We start from the raw sequence: 22,211 nt of genomic DNA, 5'->3' as shown, positions 1-22,211 counted from the left end.
TCTGTTTTCCTTATGAATACTTTTTATCTGGTGTAATATATTAAGAGGCATTGTCTGGGAACAGCGCATGTCAGTAGATGCTGATAAGGGAATATAGTGTGTACGTCAAAAAGACCCTTGGTACCTGCAGAAATTGGAGCATCATGAGGAAGACTCCACTTGGAGGGCCCCAGCCCTTACTTGTTCTCAGATACGTCATGAGACTGGCCATTTACTCAGAATGATGGAGGCCGATCAACCCTAATGTTTGCCTTTTTTTCAGTCCGTCTGAAGAGGCACATCTAGGTAGCCATCTTGTGTCCTAGAAGCCTGGAAGTATCCTGATAACCCTGATTTGGATGTTTTAGGTTCAGCCTCTTTACAAGAAGCCACAAGTACAGCAGAGACATAGCTCAGGGTCAGCAAATATATGCCAGTGAGCACAGTGCCAACTGAGCTGGCCCATGTCTTCATACTTCCACCTTTATGATCCTTGTTTTTCTTAGTCTTACTTTCTCCCAGTTCCCTGTTAGATGTAAGAATTATAAAAGACCACATTGTTCCCTTCCCCCCACCCCCGCCCTTCCCACCCCCACCCCCCCCCCCTACCTGTCCTGGAACTCCCTCTATAAACCAGGCTGGCCTAGAATTCAGAGATCTGCCTGCCACTGCCTCTGCCTCTCAAGTACTGGGGTTTAAGGCATTCACCACCAGCAGCCCTGCACTTTTTTTTGAAAATTTTATTTATTTTTTATGTGTATGAGTGTTTGGCTAAATCCCCTGGGACTAGAATTACAGATGGTTGTGAACACCATGTGAGTGCTGAGGAACTGAGCCCAGGTCCCCTGCAGGAGCAGCAGTACTCTGAACTGCTGGGTCAGTCATTAGGAACTGAGCCCACATTGTATTTGTCACAGCTTTTTATACTTTGCCATGTTTTGGAAATTGTTTTTCCTTCAAGAGGCCTCCAAGATGCTCCTGCTCTGGATTACATTTGTGATCCCTTGTGGAATAGGTAGGAGAGATTGTATGTTCTCAAACAGAAGGATCAAGATACAAAGCCCTTGAAATAGATTTACCTTAGATTTACCTTATTTGGGATCCCTGCTTTCCCAAGGAAGTTTTTCAGACCCCAGCACTCCCTCAGCACCCCACCTTTATGCAAGTTACTTCTATGTCTCCTATCCCCTAGGAAACCATGGAGTGCTCTGCTCCCTCCATCAGCTACTACTCCTTCTGAAGGAGAGGGTCACTAGGCTCCTGTCCCTAAGCTGTGTCATGGTGCCAGATCCTCCATGTCCTTTGGTTTATAACACAGCATCTAGGAACCTCTCTCACTGCCTGTAGCTGCTGTCTACTTACCTACAAGTCTGTGTCACCCATTTGTTTTGACATCCTCAGCTCCTTTCTAACCCTGTCCCTGGCATTTTCTGTGGTTTTTGAAGCCACACTGTAGCCCCTCCCACTCCCTCTGTGCTCACACTGGTAGTGTTTGTTATCCGTACAGAGGTGACCTCCCTCCCTCAGTGACCTCATGAAATAGCACAAACAGGCTGAGCTAAGAGGACAACACCACGTCCTTACCTCAAGGCCATCACTGCCTGGCTGCACAGCTTAAAGAATGTGAATTTGTTTCTAGGGATCTCTGCCCTTACCTGAAGAGGGCCTTCTCAAATTCTTTCCAAATGCCTACTTGTATAGAAGTACATCTTAACATGAAACATACTGTCAGCACCAGGGTGACTTTTGACAGCATGCAACCATTTGAAAGCCTCTCCATTGCTTCCTGTTTCTTATACCCTCTGTCTTGACCAGAGCTTCCTCCTGACCTCCATGTCGCTCCCTCTCTGTCCTTCCTGTTCACTGGCCCTACTGGATTTGCTTGCCTTCTGGCTTACACTGGGCCTTCATGGAGTTCTTAGTATGGTGAATATTTGCGCTATATTTCAGATACTGTACAACATCTAGTCAAAGCCAAGATGTCAGTCAGTCTCTATCAAGAAGTACAAAGATAATGAAATGTTAAACACTGGCATAATGGGCCAGGTATGATGGCGCATACCTTTACTCCCAGAACTTGGGAGGCAGAAGCAGGCAGATCTCTGTGAGTTCGAGGCCAGTCTGGTCTACATAGTGAGTCCAGGATAGCCAGGGCTCAGCCAGAGAAACCCTGTCTTGGAAAAAACAGAACAAAACAAAAAGACAGGCATGATAAAGGAATACCCCAGAACTTTCCTATCTGCTCCTCCTTTGACAGATAATGCTGGAGAATTCTAAAGGCCACTGCAGGCAGGACCTACTAGAACATGGCGCCACCCATCCTCAGCCCTCCCTAACCCCTCTGCTCTCAGCCCTGACTCTTCATTATACCCAACATGGTCAGGCCAAAAGCTAGGCTTCTTATTCAGGTGAGGTCTGAAGGGCTAGATGACCTGCCTGAATTCCAAGGCCTCTGACTCTTGAGCCATCCTTCCCCTTTCTCTTTCCTGACCCTGGAAGAGGGAGGAACAGTCCCTCCAACGCCAGCCTCTCCACAGGGCTGAGGATCTGCTTCCTGAACTTGTCTAGGATACATCAGGTTTTTCTTTTTCCCTTTTTTGCTCTCTCCCTCCTCTACCAACAGAGATGTGCAGCCTGGGTCCTTAAGCAGACCTTTGGCTTGCTTGTGTTTCCTCTCTCCCACTCCCTCTTCTTCCTCTCTCCCTCTCTCCCTCTCCCTTTCTCTCTTTCTCTCTTTTGAGCTTCTAAACCAATTGGTTCTTAGTTTTTCTATTGACAACTACATCAGTGGAAAGAACATGTTGTCATCTGGTAGTGTTTGTTGTCAGTGTTTAAATGAAATTGTAGGACTGAACAGAAGATCAAAGAGAAGAGGACAGAGGAGCTAGAAGGAAAGAAAACGCATGAGTCACACCTAAGAAAAGGAAGGGGAGGGAGAGAGAAGAGGGAAGGTTTTGAAAGGTAGGAGACAGCCTCACAGAGTGACCCCCAGCATGGTTACATGGAAAACTCCTCCTCCATGTATATCAGCCTCACAGACACATTACTCACCACACCCATGTAGACAGACTGACAGACAGACACACACACACCCTTCAGTGTAACTCCAAGTGTTTTCCAAGGCACCATGGCATCCCTTAACGAGATGCCTGCAGTACTTAGTGCTATGTTTGGACAGGAGTACATGGGCTTTGGAGTTCAGGGATGGCAGGCCCCAGAGAATTGACAGAGCCCCTTTGCCAAAAAGTTCAACCTCAGCATTTCTTTAGTTGGAAAGTTTCCTTGCTAAATTATTAGCTATTTTAGAACTATCACCTTAAGCTTTGTGTGGTACCACACACTTAATGTAATGCTAGTCCTCAGAAATCTTGAGACAGGAGGGAGGTTTGCTTCAAATCCAAGGCTAGCCTGGCCTACATATTAAATACCAAAGCTCCCAAAGGTTGTATAGCAAGACTCTCAAACACACACACACACACACACACACACACACACACACACACACACACACAAATACACGTGTGTGCGCGCACACACAGAAACACAACACTACCCAGCAGCTTATAATTCAAAATCGTAGAGAGGAAAATGTCTTTTGGTGGCACTAGTGATAACAATCTCCTAGCCCCAGTCACTGGACTATCTCTTTTACCTCTGTAAGCTCATTCCATCCTCCCATCAGCCCTCCAAAGCAGGTATTACTAGCTCCATTCCACAGGTCAGTAAACCAAGGCCCTTGAAGGGCTTAGTAACTTGTCCCAGCATATATGCTCTATTCTGTGTGATTCCAGTCTCTCAATCATAAGCAAGAACTATACATGTACATAAACACATCCTAAAAGTCTAAAAAAGGAATATTTGTATATGTGGACATGAACAGGAACAGAGATCTGGAAACACATCAAAATGTTTAACAATGACTTGTGATGGTGAAGAGACTATTTCAGCATGCTTTTTATTATATTTTCTATTATTTCTATAATGAAATAGAACTCTTATCATTGAATGCTTTCTTTTTTAAAAAATACAGTTATTTAACACAGCTAGTTGTTTGTTTTAGCCACTGCCCGTCCTATCTTGCTTGCTGTCTGCCTTTTCAATGAATGCTGTCCCAGATCCTCTTTCCAATGCCATTTCTCACTTCAGCATTCAAGAGCTGTGTCATAGTCGGCTGAGCCACAGACATGGTAGCAGTTTGAAATAGAAGGCTTACTGGGGAAGGGTGTTGAGTCTTTGTAGTCCCAAGCTCTCATGGTTCAACTCCAAATTTTTGGTGCTTAAATAGCTTTGTGATGAGTCCTCCTCGTGTTTCTAGAATATCTTTCTCCATACAGTATTCTAGATATCTAGCTATCTTTCTCCTAGTCTTTTGTTTTCACAAAGAACTTTGTGATATCTGACCAAAGGATGATTTTGGGCCAATGGGAGTTGTCGTCTGCTTGTAACTAAAATGTAAGTGTGATGAAAGAAAAGACCACAAAAGAAGAAGGTAGACCCTCTGGTCAAGGCTTAACTTGATCACTTTAGTCTGACGTAACTGCTCTGGACAGAAAGTAAAAGTGTCATGAAAATTGAGTCAGTGTTAATTACCTTATTCTATTGAGATCCTTGACTTGAAAGTCACCAGGTTGAGTTGAATCCTTGGTGGCTGGAGCCAGCAGGGACAACCAACATTTTAAGCAAAGGACTGGGAGCCCACAACATGTAAATGTGAGGGAAGTTTGTTCTTCTGTGGATGATTTAAATGTTAAGTACATCCCCTTGCAGGGGATACACAAGTGGAATCTGAAAACTATTATCTCCTGTAGAAATGAACTCTCAATTTGCTCACTGCACAGGAAGGGCGGATTCTAGTCATTTTCACTGCCAGCAGGTGCCCTTTCTATGCATAATAGACTTCACAAGTGTAATTAACACATGAGGACCACTGCTGCCAGTTTTTCTTCAGGTGCATGCTGCTAGGAGTTTTCAGGACAACAATGCTGGCTACACGAGCCTCTCACATGGTGCTTGAAGATGAGGTATTCATTGACCTCTGAACAAAGACATGTTAAATGGGGCTGAACCTGTCCCCTGCTGTGATCATCACAGGTCATGCTCCTTGGACTCCTGAGACCCCAGAAGGTGTATACAGCCTTTGGTTGAGCAGAAGCTAGAAGAGCAAAGCTGTAGTTTTCATGCAGTTAATAAATGAAAGGATGATGCTGAGCACCCTGCAATTATGTGGAAGACTCTAATTGCACATTCACAAATACAACAACCAATTATCTGAGTTAACTTTAATTAGAGCTATAATCACAAATTTTAATTATCTGAATAAATCAGTTTAGTACAAATGGCTTCCCTTAAATATTTCCCAAATTAATTTATTTTCATGTCCCTTCCCCATTTTGACAGAGGATAGTGGAGTAGAGAGTGTTTAGGACTTGAGCTCACACAGATCTGGATTCAAATCTCTTAGTTAACCTCTGATGTACACTATCTTTTTCTGGGAGATGGGTACAATTTACCTGTTTTGTAGAGTAGCTGTGTGAGTCACAGGTAGTACAGAGCAGCTACTTAGTTAGGATGCTAGCTTTTCTCACCATCACTACAAACACAGGACATGAGTTTTAGTTTCCAGAAGGTCTAGTTGACATCAAGTGTTTCTCTTGCTTCAGCTGCCTCATGAGCTTAAGAGTCAAACTTTATAACTCATTTTCTCTTTTACCCATGAGATTGTTTTTATTTTGACTTTTGTATTTAACTTGAGTTATTGTATGGTTGTTTTCATTTGCAGCTGTGGCATAAGAATGAAAAGAAAAGAAACAAAAGCAGATGGCAGAGAAAGCGGAAGGAGTAAGACATTTCCAGCCCTTATGAATATTTAAAAGCATGTGCTGCTGGTTCCTTTAGATCTGTGCCATTCCCTTGACTCTGAAAGTGAGAATGAGAATGTTGCCTACCTTAGCTGATGGCCTCTCTGATTTTGGCCCATCCTGGAAAGCCTTCCATCTGGGGACAAAGGGGTTAACTTGCTGATGAGAGTCAGTACTGCCTTTCATAATAGTACTTACCATCTATGTAAGGTTTATGGTGGGCCCTTTTAAACACCATTGCAAGTTTTCAAAATTGAGCTGGAAGTTATCAGCCCCCTTGCATATGGGAGGAAACTGAAGCTCAGTGAGATTCAGACTGAACATTTGTCACTTACGTTAGAAACAATGGATCTTCACTTGAAATCCAAGGCCTTCTGATACCAAAACTTTTCTTACTAGTATCCGAGGGTCACAGAATAAGTTGCGCTATCACTGCAGTTTGTGAGAAAGTTCATCTGGTCTTGTTGACATCTTATGTTGTGTTGTCTATTTAATTATATGTTCACTCAGTAATGTTTGTAGACTACCAAGCACCATGCTGATTGGGTCCCAATAACAGCCATGTGGGATTGGCCCTGGCCTTAACTGTCCCTCCTTTCCTCCTTCAGAAATAGCCCAAAAAAAGTACCTCAAACTAGCCCTAAGATGAATGTGTGTTTGCCACAGTCTAGGTACTTGTTTACATATGTTGGTGATAAAATATTTTCAAAGCAGAGGAAGACAAGTTCATCTTTCCACCCAAAAGGACAGCTAAGTCAAAGATCAAGTTGCTAATGCTTTCCAAGCTTATGATTGAACTACTATGTCAATTGAGCACGTGTGGGTCAGACAGTTTACTGGTATTGTAGAAGTCATTCTCTGCCTTGGGGCAGAGGTGCATGGATTCTCTGAGAGATACCAAGTGGTGCTAGGCTGCTACTTGGGCTGCATTCCAGGTTGTGAATCAGCCCCACCAGTGACTCCTATCCCACCCAGGAAATGTAGCAAAACACACAAAAAAACTGTTGAGTACATCTGACTGAAGGATTCACGCATGCCATCAGCCTGGATACAGTAAAGTAACATCCAGAAACTCATGGCTGGATCTCTTCTAGTCATTATTATTGATGCCATGGAATTTCACAGAGGATAAGTCAGTGCTAAACTAAGGGAAATAGTTCATAGTCTTGTTACCAGAGACAAAAATGGAATGAAAGAATGGTCTGGTAGTAGGGCTATGACCTGGCTTTGACCCTAGCTTCCCTGCTTTCTACCTCTGAGAAGACCAGACCCCTTAAACTTCCTCTTTCGCTCAGGGGATATAGTCAGTACTACTAACACAGTGGTCTCCTCCCTAAACATTTGATTCTGCCAAGCCTATTCTGATGTTCTGTACTGTTGACGTGTGTGTGTGTGTGTGTGTGTTTGTGTCTATTGTGTCCCAGGGAGGAGGGAGAGACCTCTCTAACAAAATACAGTTGAAATTCATAGTACCTACCTAGGATGGAAGTAGAATAAATGGACAGTTATAGCTAAAATTGTCTTCTGGGTGCTCAGTTCTTGGCTGTATAAATGTATTAAAGAATTTTAGCATGTACACAAAAGCTATGTGTTTCCATGTTGCATTAAGGTACTCACTGTGCACTTGGCACCAGGCATAGGAACGTAGGAGCACATAGATAGTTTGGGATCTAAGAAAACACTGCTTCACAAAGGAAGTGTGCATCCCAGCAAAAGACAGGGAGTAGAAATTAGTAGTTGGTTTTGTTAAGGTAAGAAGGTACCAAGGGACTTAGAGGACCAGTCCAGTGCTCAGACAAGGCTTCATGTTCGTATGTGAAGAGTCCACAAAGAAGGGAAAAGATGAGAATGTCAGATTCAGACAGACGAAGGATATTGGATCTGTAGTGGCCATAGTCACATTGTGTGTGTGTGTGTGTGTGTGTGTGTGTGTGTGTGTGTGTGTGTGAATTGAACAAAGGGAAATTATTGATTTCTAAGTAAATTCTCAACAAAGATTTGACTGAACTTCATCCTGACATTTGAACAGAAAATCTGAGTTGGAAAGAAGTCAAAGTTGTAAATCAAAGTCCTGCGTCTAAATTTTGGTGATAACTGAATATGTGCTTGCTTGAGCATGTAGCTTTTCTGAGCCCCATTTCCTTCACCCCCAAAATTATTGCCTGGAACATAGTTAAATATATCTTCCTGCTTGTTGTTGATACCTTCTTCCTCCCCCCACCCCCTGCTGAAAGGATTTCTCTGTGTAGCCTTGGCTATCATGCACTCACTTTTTAGACAAGGCTGGCCTCAAACTCACAGAGATCCACCTGCCTCTGCCTCCTGAGTGCTGGGATTACAGACATGCTGTTAATACATTTTTTATTGCTATTAGAAAAGCGGTATATTCTTTACATAATTTTTTAACCGTTGGAAATGATATAAAGCAAAGATTAGTGCTGAACAAAGATGCGCAGTCTGCAGCAGACCTTTAGTATGGCTCGTATAGAACTGCCTGCAGACACAGGTATCTGGGATGCAGCAAGTCTGTTGTCATCAGCCCCAGTATCGTTACTTCCTTATATTGCTAGAGTCTCAGGGTCTCTTTCTTAGTCCTTTCCTCTTGCTATACCAAATCAGCCAACACTGGATAATTTATAAAGAGAAGAGGGTTTCAGTTTTAATTTGTTTTGTTTTGTCTCTCAGTTCTAGAAGGTTAGTTTCCACTGAGTTAGCATCTATTTGACTTCTGTTGAGGGTCTGTGGTACAAAATGAGAAAGCAAAGGGGCAAGGACATGTGTCCTGCAACATAGTGAAAGGAGCAAGAGGGGGAACCGCACCTTTTTACAGCCTGCTCTCAAGGTCACCAGTCTAGTTTCATGAGACCTGGCATTAATTTATTCACTAGAGCTTTTCTCCCATCACCAGCTGGCCCCACCCCCAAACACTGAGGATTTAAGCCTCAATATGAACTTGTGTGGAAATTCCTCTTTAAGCCATAGCAGAGTTAAAGAACACAGGAATGCACCTGCCCTGCCATTCCTATTATTGTACCGTAGAGCTTGTTGGTTTACTCTCGACATTTTGAAGCATTCCCCTAACCACCCCAGTGATCTTCTACTCCATTATTGAACCTCTAGATACACACTGCCAGTCCATTTTCTAACCCACCTGCTGCCCCTGTGTCATGGAACAGCTAGCTCTGACTTCTACTTACCTGCTCATGCTTGGCCATGTGCTATTTCCTTCTTCTCCCTGGAACTGATGAAGCAATGTTGCAGTCTCTACAGCAAATCATTTCATCTATCACTGGAATAAGGGGAAGGCAGGAGTCACAGGCCACAGAACAAGGGAACAAGAGATGCTTCTGCAGTGTGTCCATGCATTTTGTAACTGAGCTTTAGGGATACACACCTCTGTTCCCACAATGATTAACACCAGGGACAATAGGAGAAGCACTAGATTCTGTATGATCTCAGTGATTGTAAATGTCTCCCATAAACATTTGATCTGAGAAGCTAGACTAAACAAGTCATTGGCTGCTATGCATCCTGGCATGTGGGATGTCTTAAAGCTAGAAAAAAAAAAAAGACCAGAAAATCTAATACTTACCAGTTGCATTTATGTTCTTTAGCCCTCATTTATTTCATTATAAGCCCCTGTCTCTTGTTTAATTTGTGCCTTGTTCATTCCTGCATCTGTACCAGGGCCTCATGGGTTGCTGGTGGCTACCATCCGAGACTTCTCTTTAGGAGCCAACTTGGCTGCCCTGATTCTTATTGAATTCTCTATGGCTTTAAAGAGCCCTGTCTCTCGACCTTCCGCTGCTGCTGTGGTCTTAGCCATGAAGTCTTCCTGTTACTTTCTGTGTCCACCTCCTTCCAGGAGACTGATGAGACACAAAAGGGCAGGGTTTTTCAGGTTTTGATGTTGACCTCTGAAGTTTTCATCTGGGGTTTATCTTTTAATGAGCCCACTGACATGGCACTCTGGAAAAACATTTCCACACCCCATACAAGCCACCCCAGGTTGCTGAAGAAGAACATTGGCCTCCCTTCCTCCATTTTTATTGATCTGCTAGTGAAATGTGTGTGCCTTGCCACCATCTCAAGTGTCAAGCTTGGCTTGCACTGAGCCTGCCTCCACTCTCAGGTTTCAGGGCCCCCCACCTCCGCCTGAACATGGAAAATAGGCCCCCTTTTGCCTCCTTTTCCAATTTGGAATTGTTGATGAGCTCCTCTTGGAGACACCCTCTTCTACTGTTGATCACAAATCAGGGAAGACTGGGTTGGGGACCAGAAAGGAAGACTAATACCTTTCACCCTCAGAAATCTTTATTAAGCCATGGACTTTGCACCAGTTCTACAATTCAAGCTATGCCTCTCTCCAGCTGTGACTTTTGCCAAGCTACTTAACCTCCCTGGTCAACAGTTTCCTGTCATTTATGGAGACCAGCCTTTCATAGTTGCTACAAAGATGAAATGCAGTCTTCTTTGGTTCTCTTGTCAAATGCCAAACTATACCTTGTCTTCTTGCAAGGAGTGTATATACAGACAGCAATGTGTTTGTTTAATATGCCGCTAGCTCTAGGATACAAATAGACTAGAGCCAGATGGATCTCTGTTCCTGCCCCTTTCCTAAGCCCAATGTCATGTACAACACATGCTAATGTTCACTTAGTGAGACTATTGGATATATGAAAATTACCACACAGTAAAGGCACAAAAGGAGTGGTTTTCCTTTTCCCTTCTCCAGGGATGTTTTTAAGAATTGAGCTCCTGAGTAACTAGTGGTTCTATTCTGTTGTAGAACCCAAAATATATCAAAACCCATAGGTCTTGAAGTCCCTTGTGTACTGTGGTATGTATATGTCTGTAGCCCTCCACAAACTGTAAGCCATCTCTAGATTACTTATGTTAACTAATGTAGCCATGCAAATACTTGCTACTTTGTATTGTTGAGAAATGGTGGTAAGAAAAAAAAATACATAGTATAGAGGCAGACCTAACTACACATCACAGGAACTAGCCAAACAGTGCCAAGACCACAGAGACAGATCAGGGCTGTGAAGTGGGAGGGAGGCCATGGCAAGCTGTGCTACATACCACACTTTTTTTTTAAAGACAGGGTTTCTCTGTATAGCCCTGACTGTCCTGGACTCATTTTGTAGACCAAGCTGTCCTTGAACTCACAGCAATCCGCCTGCCTCTGCCTCCCAAGTGCTGGGATTAAAGGTATGTGCAACCATACCTGGCCAGGCCGCACTTTTTCCCACTTTGATTCATCAGTGCTCAGCTTACAGAAAATTTTAAGGTTTTCTTTTTAGAACTTTCTAGAATTTAAGTTTTAGAACATTTTTGATCAACAGTTGGTTAAATTTTTGGATGTAGGAACTGTGGAAATGAAGACTGACTATAGTTTATTTTTCATTGTGGATTATATACATCACCTTCTAATCCTGTTTACTTCTTTGAATCGGCAGACAGAGGACTCAGAGGTCAATTTGTGGCCATCAGCAAGTGTCACAGCATGAAATCTAGTTACTAACATCACTATGGCTTCTATTGTTCCCTTGGCTATTTATTTTCTTACTTTAGAGACTGTATTGAATATATTCATATAAATTGTGTTAGATAACTGTGTAGAACAAAAGAGAGAATCAGGGTTCAGGAGATAGTTTACCAGGTAAAGTATTTGCCATGCAAGCATGAAGACTAGAGTTCAGATCCCCAAAACCCACATAAAAACCCAACAAGCATGGAAGACCACCTGTAATTCCAGCCCAAGGACAAAACTGGGGAATCTCTGGATCAGGCTGGCTGGTCAAAGTAGACAAATTGGTAAGCTCTGGATTCCAGTGAGAGAGATCCTGCCTAATGAATAAGGTAAAAAAAAAAAAAAACAATTGAAGATTTGCAACAGCATTCCAAGGCACACACATATATATATATGTGCATCCATGGATACACACACACAGTTACACATATGAAGGTATATGAGAGTAACAGTCAACTCTAGTTAGTAAGATAACCTTTTATAGTTGCTAAATGTAGCATTAGGGTTGAGTCATTCTTACGTAGAGTAAAGGACCATGAAAAATTAAGGTTGGGGTAGTATCACTGTTAATAGAATGACTGAGAGTGAATTTCTGAGAATGCCTTTTAAATCAATAAAACAGCAGTATCAGTTGGAAGGTTTGAGGATTTTCCACACAGCTCTTGGTGTCCAGTGAGTGTTCAGTGCAGAGCTTTGCCACTGTCTTTGTTCTCCCTATTCTCTACATGGCACCACCGTACACTCAAAGAAACAGAAACCTATTTTCCTGTTGCTGACATCAAGAGGAACATACAGACTTGCACATTGTCTATCCCCAGTGGGGAACCAGGACCAAGCCTGTTTCAGGAAAGGTGTGAGAACACTAGGGTGATTGAGAAGTGGCAGCCTGGGCTCTGTGGGGCTTTAGGCAAGAGAAGGGCAACACATGCCTGAGAGCTCAGAGGCCATTTGAGACTAGAGGGCTTCCATAATGGAAGGGCCTTGGAGAAAGGTACATAGACACATGGGGAGTGGGGGGACATGACAACACTTCACGCTAATGTCAGAGAGCATACAGGAGGAGGCCATTTTCCCTCTGCCTGCTTCTCTCACTTAGTAAAGCCAATGTTTGTCTCCTGGGGCATGATGAGCCTGTGTTACCTCAGTCTAGGTCATAAGGTTTCCAGTCTCAGTTCTGCAGCTGTCTACTGACATGAATCCAGCTTCCTGAGATGAGCCTACTTCCTGAGCCCTAGCTTTCATGGTCCTTTACTTTCATGAGGTCTATAGAAGATACTGCCACACCTCGGCCTCACACTGACCCATGGCATATATTCAGCTGATATGGCTGACCTTGTTGGCTCTCTGTGCTACCCTGGTCACCACAGTGCCTTGAAGAGCCATCACTCTGTCACTTTCAGAAGACCAAAGCGGTAGTAAAGTAATTTGTGTTCTTTAGCAAGAATGTAGTCTTTATTCTGGTCAGTTCTCCATCCTTTTGTCCTTTAGCCTCTCTAACAAAGCTAGGCCTCTTTATTCAGAGCAGAATTTAAAACTGTAAGACAAGCTGTGTTTATATTTTTGTTTCTTTTCAAAACAAGAAAGAATGAGAAAGCTCAAGAAAATCAGGTCTTTCCTTGCCTTAAAAAAAAAAAAAAGCAAACCAAGGGCAGCCTCATGGAGAGATGGCTCAGTGGTTAACAGCACTGGCTGTTCTTCCAGAGGTCCTGAGTTCAATTCCCAGCAACCACGTGGTAGCTCACAACTATCCATAATGAGATCTGGTGCCCTCTTCTGGTGTGCATGAAAACAATGTACTCATGCACATTAAATAAATAAGTAAATAAATAAATAAATAAATAAATAAGAAAAGAAAAAGGTCATGCTAACTGCTTGGTTTTATGGGGGTTGGACAAGGACAGTGGGCTTCCCAAATCCATGGGTTGCCCCAGGCTCCTGCTTTCTAGGCAGACTTGTACACCTAGGATGGGCTTTCCCCCACAGCCACCCCTTCCCCATTGTCTGGGGAGCTATATGTTATATGTTGAGCAGCCAGTGTTCCTTTATATCACTTGCCTCATTTCAAATTAGTAGCAGCTCACCTCAGGGGAACATAATTAAGAGGGCTCTGGTTATCTGGGGGAAAGGAATTAAACAGATTGTAAAAGTGCAATAATATTGAATGGGATAGCAGGACCATTAATAAATCTTTAGTCTACATGCATGCTTATTCTAGGAGGAAGGATATACCTAGGTGAACTGTGCTGTCTGTCCCAGGCCAGAGTCGGTGGGGTGGGGTGGAGAAGCCTCTCAGGTATCCACATCTTCCCTTTAGGCCTTAGTATGGAGAAGGTACCATGTGACATCATGAGCACATCCTGGCTTGAGCTTCCTAGCTGTGTGTCCTTGGCAAATTACTTCACCTTTCAGAGCATGTTTCCTCACCAAGAATGAGGATAATAGCACTATTTTGCAGAGTTGCCTTGAGAATTGTGTATGCAATGCCTGAAAGTGGCTGAGTTATAGTCACTCAATAATATCAGTTCCTTTCCCACTTAGGATTCAAAATAAAGATACCTGTCAGGTAAAGGTCATTCTATTGTCATTTCCTTGACACCAGCAACGAAGGAAAGAAAGAAGAAAGAGTAGAGTAGGCTGCGCTCTCCCAGAACATAACTGAGGAAGTCAGGTAGTGCAGTAATTCCCAGAGAACAAAGGGACAGTGTAGATGTACCCTATTCTGCTATTCACAGATGGACAATAGCATCTCACAATCACTGTCAGCCACACAGCGGTTGTGACACAGTTGTCATGGCCTGCCTAAGCAGGAACTTGGTCGTAACTGCTAATATTGTCATTGCTTTAATTTAATTATAGATGTTATTGGGTTTATGTGTGTGGTCTCTTAGTTGCTATTTAAACTGTCTTCTGTGAGATCTGTCTTGGAATCTAAAGGCCTATAATTGTTATATTTAACCTGGATACAGTTGCTGTTAGTGATGCAGAGGTATTGTATTCATGCTTCTATTGTATCCGTGTTGCTCCTACAAGGGCAGCACACAAGCCAGGAAAATGCTCCTGGTGGGTGGACTTTGTTTTGTTTTGTTACTCAGTCACCCTGGAGAAACATGGACACTGATGGCTCAGATAAAGAAAATTGTTCCAATAACTAGGCTTCTTAATGTGACATTTGTAGGAGTAGGTCACCAAATTTGTTTTGCTTTATTTTTCTCTCAATGTATGCCTAGGAGTGAGAAAGGAGCATTTAAATGTGCCATTCTAAGTGTCAAAAAACAACAAATCACTGAGTTCACCATTACATTAAAGAGGAAGGGCCTCTAGGAAAAGGTGACACGCAACTCTAATGAACAGTGTGGAATGCACAGGTACCAAGAGAGTGTGTGCTCACAGTGTGTGTGTGTGCACAGGAGGTAGGAGTTAGCATTCTCCCAATGCTCATGGAATATCCTCTCACTGGTAGCCTGCCAGGTGCCCACCAAGATGAACAAGAAACCATTGTCTGAGCTGGCCAACACAGCTTCTGTCTGTGATCCCAGTACTCAGGAGACTGAGTCAGAAGGATTCCCATGAGTCTAAGGCCAGCTTGAGCTATACAGTAAGACTATTACAGACAGCAAAAAGGAAGGAAGGAGAGAGAAAAACTGTTGGGGGGGGGAGAAGAAGAGGAGTAGAAGAGAGGAGAGGAGAGGCAGTCCAGGGGTACCAGCCACCATGGGGCTGGAGGGAATCCCTTTGGACTTCAGAGTTACTTACTGTCTACCAGTGATGGCCACCTCATGGATTGACTCCAGTCCTTGCAGTAATCCTGAAGAATCTCCATTAGATAGGTACTGCCCTTTTGGAAACACCTTGCTAGAACACAGCAAAAGGTAAATACAAATTAGTACAACCCTTTGATTAATAATCACTGTCTGGAAATTCATGTACTATATATGAAGTTGTTTGTTTTCATTACAGTGTTTCTTATATTAATGAAAAACTAGGAGCAACGTATTTGTCTAATTCCAGGAATAGGATTCAATAAAATATGGTCCATCCTGCTAAGTAGAATAGTATGCAGCCTTTTAAATAACCATCACAATGGTTGCAGAGCGATATGGAAGATGTCAGTGGAGAAAATGAGAAAACAGTAAAATACATGCAGTTAATTTCAATCATTTGTTTAGGTTAATTTTAGAAAAGGATGAGCCAAAAATAGAAGTAGTTATATTAGATGGTCTAATCATGGTTAGGTTGGTTCCCCCCAAAATTGCCTCACATAAAGGCAAAGAAAAAGGTCTCCAAGAAAATGTATAAGTAGCTGTAATAATTGAGGTATGTAGGGAATAGAAATTATGTTCAGAACATACCTAGAATTACCCACTTATGCACTTGCCATGTTGGGATGGTGAGGAGGCGGCTTCCTTTTTCTTTCCTCTCCCACCCCCACCTAGAATTTGTAATTACATATTTGCAAAGCAAAAAAATACGTAGATTCTGGGAAGCATTTGAGGTGTTGGAAGCAAATGATAACAATAGACGAAGGTATTTGTCCAGATTTGCTTTCCTACAAGCACAAAGCTGCTCGGATTCAGAATGCTCATGTTTTAAATGTTGTCTAAATACAGACCGCGCAGACCTAACAATGCTTGGCTGCAAAGCTGCTTTTCTGGAAGACGCTCTAATCACTCATCCCAACTGTGTCCGAAGAGTGAGACCTCCTCTGTCCTTTCTGGCATCTCTAAATCACTTTCATAAGGCTCCCTCCTCTCTGTCAGGCTGTCATGTAGACTAACGTAGCATGGCGTTAAAACCTACACATTCCAGTTCCTAGAGAATGTTTCCTCTTCAGAGAACAGCCTGTAGTTCAATTACACCAAGGGCTTTGGCTGTCGGGATTATTTTCACCTTTTTCTCACAGTTGTGTGATTCTTTCTGTTTGTTAACTCACTTGTTGGGATTTTGGTTCTGAAATTCTATTTGAAACACATGGTCACTGGTCAGTTATGTGAGAGCTAGGAAGTCGGTAAGATTTAGTTCAATATCATGAGCTTGTGCCTCTCTCCCTGCATCAGGCCATGCTCTGGATACATTAATGAGTGGTCTTTTTTTTTTTTTTTTTTTCCTAGAATTTTGTGCTCTTCCTGCTTCCTTTCATTACATTAGGCAAGGCTCCACTAGATGAGACATTTGCAGTCTTAAGACTTCCTGCCGGGGTTCAGACTTTGTATTTTTGACATTGAAGCTGTCGTGTTCCTGAAGCTACTTAATTAGAAACACATTCATTTCAGTGTACACTGGAGAAAGCTCAGGCAGCAAAGCCAGGCACACTGGGAAGTTAGAGCATCTGTGTGGCTGGCAGCTAAGCTAATGGTTTACAGTTTCGGGGCAAAAATATCACAGGGCATTTCTTTGCCTCTTGAAGCAAAAGGAAGCTGCAAGTATCCCGCAGGTACCTTGAAGGGGGAAAAAAAAAGGATGGAAGAAGATGCTAGAAGAAAAGACAGCTCTGTTTCGTTCTACCGTAGTTTGTTTGTACAGTTCTTTCTTTGGCTATTATCAAATACAAAGTCTTCTAAAAGAATAGTTCTCAGACTGTGTGGCTAATATTCAAGTCTGTCTTCCAGGATCCGGAGATATATGATTGCTGAGATCTGTAGTAATGAGGACATTTTGTACTCTGAAGGATGGTTTTTACTTGAAGAATTTTATTTGTTGAGTTGTAATGAGGGAATTGCAACCTTTCTTCTTTTTTAAATGTTTGAAAAGTTTTTAAGCTTACATCTAATGTCTAAGAACCTTAGTTGTCTCCCCAGCAATCTCCAGATGCTGCATAAACTCCTGGTTTGTGGTCCTCTCCTGCCTCATTGTTTCCCAGGTCTGCATCTAGAGGGACATCATTGTCCCTCCTCTGTGGCCCCACAGCTGCCCCTGAGGGAAAGTGCCTAGACAGCCCAGTCAAGCCAAAGGTCCTGCCTCTAATTTCATTGAAAGCTACCCCCTGCTGATGTTGTAGGATGCTGGACATACTTGGAAAGACAGCCAGGAAGGTTGCCAATCATATCTGCCCTTTTTTTTCTACTCCCAAGGAAGACAAGGTGTGTTCCTCAACCTGGGGACTAAGTCACAGCCAGCCTGGACTTAGTTCTTGCTTGGCTTTGTGGCATTAGATAAGTAGTTTGGCCTCTTGTAGTCTTATTTTCTCCTTTGTAGAATGGAGGTTATTATGTGGGCTGGAAAAGGTGACTTCCTATAACCACTATCACATTTATCACCGGAGAGAAACAACGTAAATGAGTATATAAGTGCAGTGGAAACTCCCTGGAATCGATGAGAATGACCCTAGTGAGGTCTCCTAGTGATGGGGACCTCTATAACCAGGCAAGACTCCCAACAGTAGGACTGGGACATCAACCCAGCCACAAAACCTTTGACCAACCTACCCTAAGACTGACACTACCTAAATGGCCAGGAACCAGAGGCAGGACATCCCAGAGATCCAGGATAGAATAAACATGACTGGAGGAGTGGGGGAAGCCAATGGTATTTTACTCAGTGCCTAGCCCAGTTGTCATCAGATGGATGTCATCCAGCAACCCCTGGGAGCAGCTGTAGAGACCCACAGCCAAACACTAGGTGGAGCCAGGAAAACCCTGCAGAAGATGAGAAGGAAGGATTATAGGAGCCAGAGGGGTCAAAGATACCATGAAAGAATACACATCACTGGATCAACTAAGCAGGGCTCATAGGGGCTCACAGAAACTGAAGGGACAAACACAGGCCCTGTATGGATCTGAGCTAGGTCCTCTGCATATACCTTATGGTTGTAGAGCTTGGTGTTTTTGTGCGGATCCCAACAATGGGAGTTAGGGGTATATTTCTGATGCTTTTCCTGCTCTTGGGACTCTGTTCCTCCCATTGTGTTGCCTCATCCAGGGTTTGTACCCAGTCTTACTGCAATTGTATCTTTTTAGGAATTTTCAGTGGATATCTCTAGAAAGCCTGATCTCTTTCTTTCTTTTTTATTTTTTCCTTCCTTCCTTCCTTCCTTCCTTCCTTCCTTCCTTCCTTCCTTTTTCTCTTTTGAAGGGAAACAATTGATTTGGGGGAGAGGGGACAATGGGGGTGGGGGCTAGGAGGAGTAGAGGGAAGGGAAACTGTGGCCATGATGTAATATAAGAAAAAAGAATAAAAGTTTTTTAAAACGAAAATGAAACCTCTAAAAACTAATAAATAAAGAAATAAATGAGTGTACACACACACACAAACACACACACACCCCTACGCCTACAGAATGCCAGATTTTTAGAACCTCTGGATTTGCTTCTGCTCTGCAAAGGAAACAGACAGTGGAGGCTCTGTTGTCCCATCACCCAGCTGCATGTGTGCTGTGGCATGAGAAAGCTTGCTGGACACCCTCCAAACATTAGGCTGTATGTCTTCCTTGTGCTCTCTATGTAACCTTCACTTTTTCTCCATTATAATTATTGAGACCATAGTTTCCATTAGTATCAGGACCTCTGTACTATGTGTATTTATCTCCATCTATTAACAGTAGTTGGGATTGAGCCAAGAATCCCATTGCCAAGATAAGGTGACTGAGGCCAGGAAGCGGCCTAGCTGCTGTTTGGGGTTGGTAGTTGACACCAAGGATGATGTTCTTCCTGCTAGCCATGCCATTCCAAGTGCTGCCTGCATTTTTAAATTCTTTGACGTTTCTAGGCTTGGAAACAAAATGTCACATTAAGATTTTTGTTGTGAAAGGAAATGTAACTGTGCATACGTTTATTAAAACAGCTTTTCTCTAAATAGTGAACCATCTGTAATTTTCTGTCGGAAGCAACAGACATTAAAGCAGCTGTGTGTCTCTGTTTCTCTTCACAGTGCTCCCATGCCCTACCTCATAGGAATCCATTTAAGTTTAATGGAGGTAAGTGGGCTTCTTTCCTCCCTGATCCCTGATGTGGGTTTGGGTTTGCTTTTTGTAGCAGAAAAAAGGGATCTCAGGATATGCAGCTCTACACACAGGAGTAGCTGAAGCAACTGCTCATGTATACCCCACACCCATCAGCCTAGACCCTTTTAACTATCTCCTGCATTCTGGGCTTCTCTGCTTTGGTTGGAGATGGCAGATTTCTCCAGGGTGAATGCAGAAAGGTAGGAAGGTAGGAAGGCAGGAGGAAAGGTACCATTTGGGCTTGGATCAGGGAAGGAAAAGGGTTTGTTTGTTTCTCATAATGACATTCATTCTGAGTCACTATAACAGTGTTACATTTTTGTGGTAGGAAATGTGATATAAATGGTCTATAGAAGTTATGAAGATGAAAATTAAAATTATCCACATTGCCATTATTCCAGAATGAGCTACTGTTAGCATTTTACTATTCTTCCATCTAGTCTTATCCTGTAGATATGTACTTCATATAATGTTGTTTTTACCTATCAGCATTATGATATGAGAATCCCTGTCTTTTTTCATCTACCCTCAGAAATAGCAGTTTTCCATTTGTTCCCTGTCATTCCTACAACTTAACCACTTTTCTACCATTGAACACTTAGGTTGCTGGATGATTTTTTTTTTCACTATTATAAATAGTACTTCAGCAAATATCTTTATGCATAAGGCTTTATCTGCATTTTTTTTATTTTGCATTTATCCCTAGTGCAGAATCCCTAAAGCAGAAATGCTTGGTCAAAGCTATGAGTCTGCTGCCAGATTGCTTTCTGTGTGGCTGTACCAATCAGACAGCAGTACTTTCATGGGCTTTCTGTGCATTTGTTCATGCCCCTTATTTGTAGACTTGACCTCCTGGCTTTTCTTCCTCGGGAAAGGACAGACATTTGTGCTGCCCAGAGCAGGGTGGGGCTGGTCAGCTTGTTCATGTGACACAATGTGGGCTCTGGGAGGAAGCCCCCAGCCATGCCTGCTGTGGTGCTTAGCACGTCTTAAAAGGAGGTGCTACTTCTCTTCTGTTCCTTTCATTTCACGTCGACGAGGACCACCTGCTTCGCAGCTAACTGTTGCACACTCTGCTATTGTGCTTACGAAAATGAAACGAGTTGGTTATCGAAAAACCTGTTTGTTTGACATTGAGAATCTTGATCAAAATAGACCACAGAAATCTGCTCAAATTTCTAATTTGACAGGACGGCCATGTGGCTCCTACATTCTGTTAACAGTCCCTCCCTGTCATCACCCAGCCCTAAGCACATACAGTACAGTTTATGGACTCTCTTGGATGATGTATTTAGAGCAGACTGAAGAGATTGCTTGTGTGTTTTACCTTTGTTAAGTGTGGGGGTCTATTCAAAGCTCCCATTAAAAAGTTAAAAGTAAATCCTTTTTAATGGGCCTTTCATACTAACTGCTTTAGAGTTTAAAGCACTAGAGACTATTGGGTCTATTAGTGTCTGCAGTTCCCTCCTGCCTTCCAGTCTGCTCTGTCAGAGGTTTTCCCATACCCTTCTTGTGCCCCAGTACCTTCAGCATTCTCCAAAGTACCTGGTCTTGGCTTGCTTTTCTTCTCCATGTGCCCTCCAGCCATCTTGTTTGAGGCTCTATGATGCTAACACAGCTCTGCTCTGTGTCTGGATTGCAGGTCCCCACTGACTTCAAGAACCCACTGAACTTCACCTCCCAGAACTTGAGGTGTCTCAGTCTTTTCCCAATAGTTTATTATTTGCAGACACACATTCTGAGCACTTTGACATTCTCCAAAGTAACTGGGCTTGCTTTTCTCTCCATATTCCCTTCTGGTATTCCTGGGTCCTTGAAAGGTATTGCCTGCAGATGCCCCAAAGCTGGGGCACAAGCATTCTCAATAAATACTCACAAGTCTATATAAAGCATTTCCAATCTTGTTCCTTTCCCACTTGGCTCTTTTCCTTAGCTTTCTGGGATTCTTACAAAGCCCTATTCACTAACTTGATAGCAAAATGTGGGCCTTGTATGTTCCAAGAATTGTGCTTAGTCCTGGAGGTACAAAAATGAGAATAAGGTTTAGTTCTTAATCTCTTTATGGTGTGATCACTACGTACAGCACGCCTTCCACTGTTTTTCTGCATAGGCCCCAAGTTCCCCCACGGCTTCTCCACTGTTGTTGAGCTTTCTGACCCATCACTGTAGGAACACAGGAGCCAGTTCTTGAACTAAATAGATCCTGTACATCCCCATAGAAGCCCTGGCAATTCCAGAAAGTGCTCTATCATGTTCAGCTTTCACTTATGGAGTCTCTTACTCTAAACAATAGCTGTTTGTTTCCAAGTCCCACAGTGTGTCCTGTGGGGAATGAATCCCATGGGAGTGAAGATAGCATCGTCTTCTGTGGTGGCCTTAGCTTCTTGAACAGGATGCCAAGGGGGTGGTATTGTCTGAGGCACAGCTTTTTGATAAGGGTAAAGTTAGTGCTTAAGGAGCTATAACAGCAGATTTTAAAGCCTTCCAATAGGCATCACTGTTTGCAGGTCACCCAGCATCACCGTTGCTCATACAGAGCCAGGCCACTGGCACCTCTAACCCTAGCACTATTGGGCACAGAGACCTGAAGATCATGGGGCTTGCTGGTCTCCAGCCTATCTTTGTGTTATGTGAGTGACCCTGTCTCAGAGGAATGAGGTGGAGAGTGATAGAACAGGCACCTGGCATCTTCTTCAGGCTTCCATACGTGGGCATAGGCCCTCATATCTGTGTGCACATGCATGCACACACTCAAAAGAGGGGTTTAAATTTTTTTTAACCTTATTTGACTTTAAGTCAAACCCTTTGTACAGTAAAACATAAAATTCAGAGTGTGCTAAAATTTGAAGCACTTAAGTGAACCAGCATGAGTCTGTTCTGTCCAGCCTTTGAAGGCTTTAGG

At 43.0% G+C, this 22,211-nt stretch overlaps 1 protein-coding gene across 17 annotated transcripts in view; it reads left to right on the top strand.

The window, feature by feature from the left end:
• The window catches only part of DENND1A (DENN domain containing 1A), a 476,985-nt gene that overhangs the window by 269,282 nt on the left and 185,492 nt on the right, over window positions 1-22,211 (top strand). For all 17 annotated transcript variants that reach the window (XM_084797945.1, XM_084797940.1, XM_084797948.1 and 14 more), the window contains one exon: window positions 19,237-19,282. In XM_084797945.1, the coding sequence (XP_084654071.1) occupies window positions 19,237-19,282 (46 nt within the window). The remainder of the gene's footprint in view (window positions 1-19,236; window positions 19,283-22,211) is intronic.

Source organism: Acomys minous (assembly GCF_964271855.1).
Source record: "Acomys minous genome assembly, chromosome: 10".
Taxonomy (NCBI): domain Eukaryota; kingdom Metazoa; phylum Chordata; class Mammalia; order Rodentia; family Muridae; genus Acomys; species Acomys minous.
This window is presented reverse-complemented; position numbering and strand designations above follow the sequence as displayed.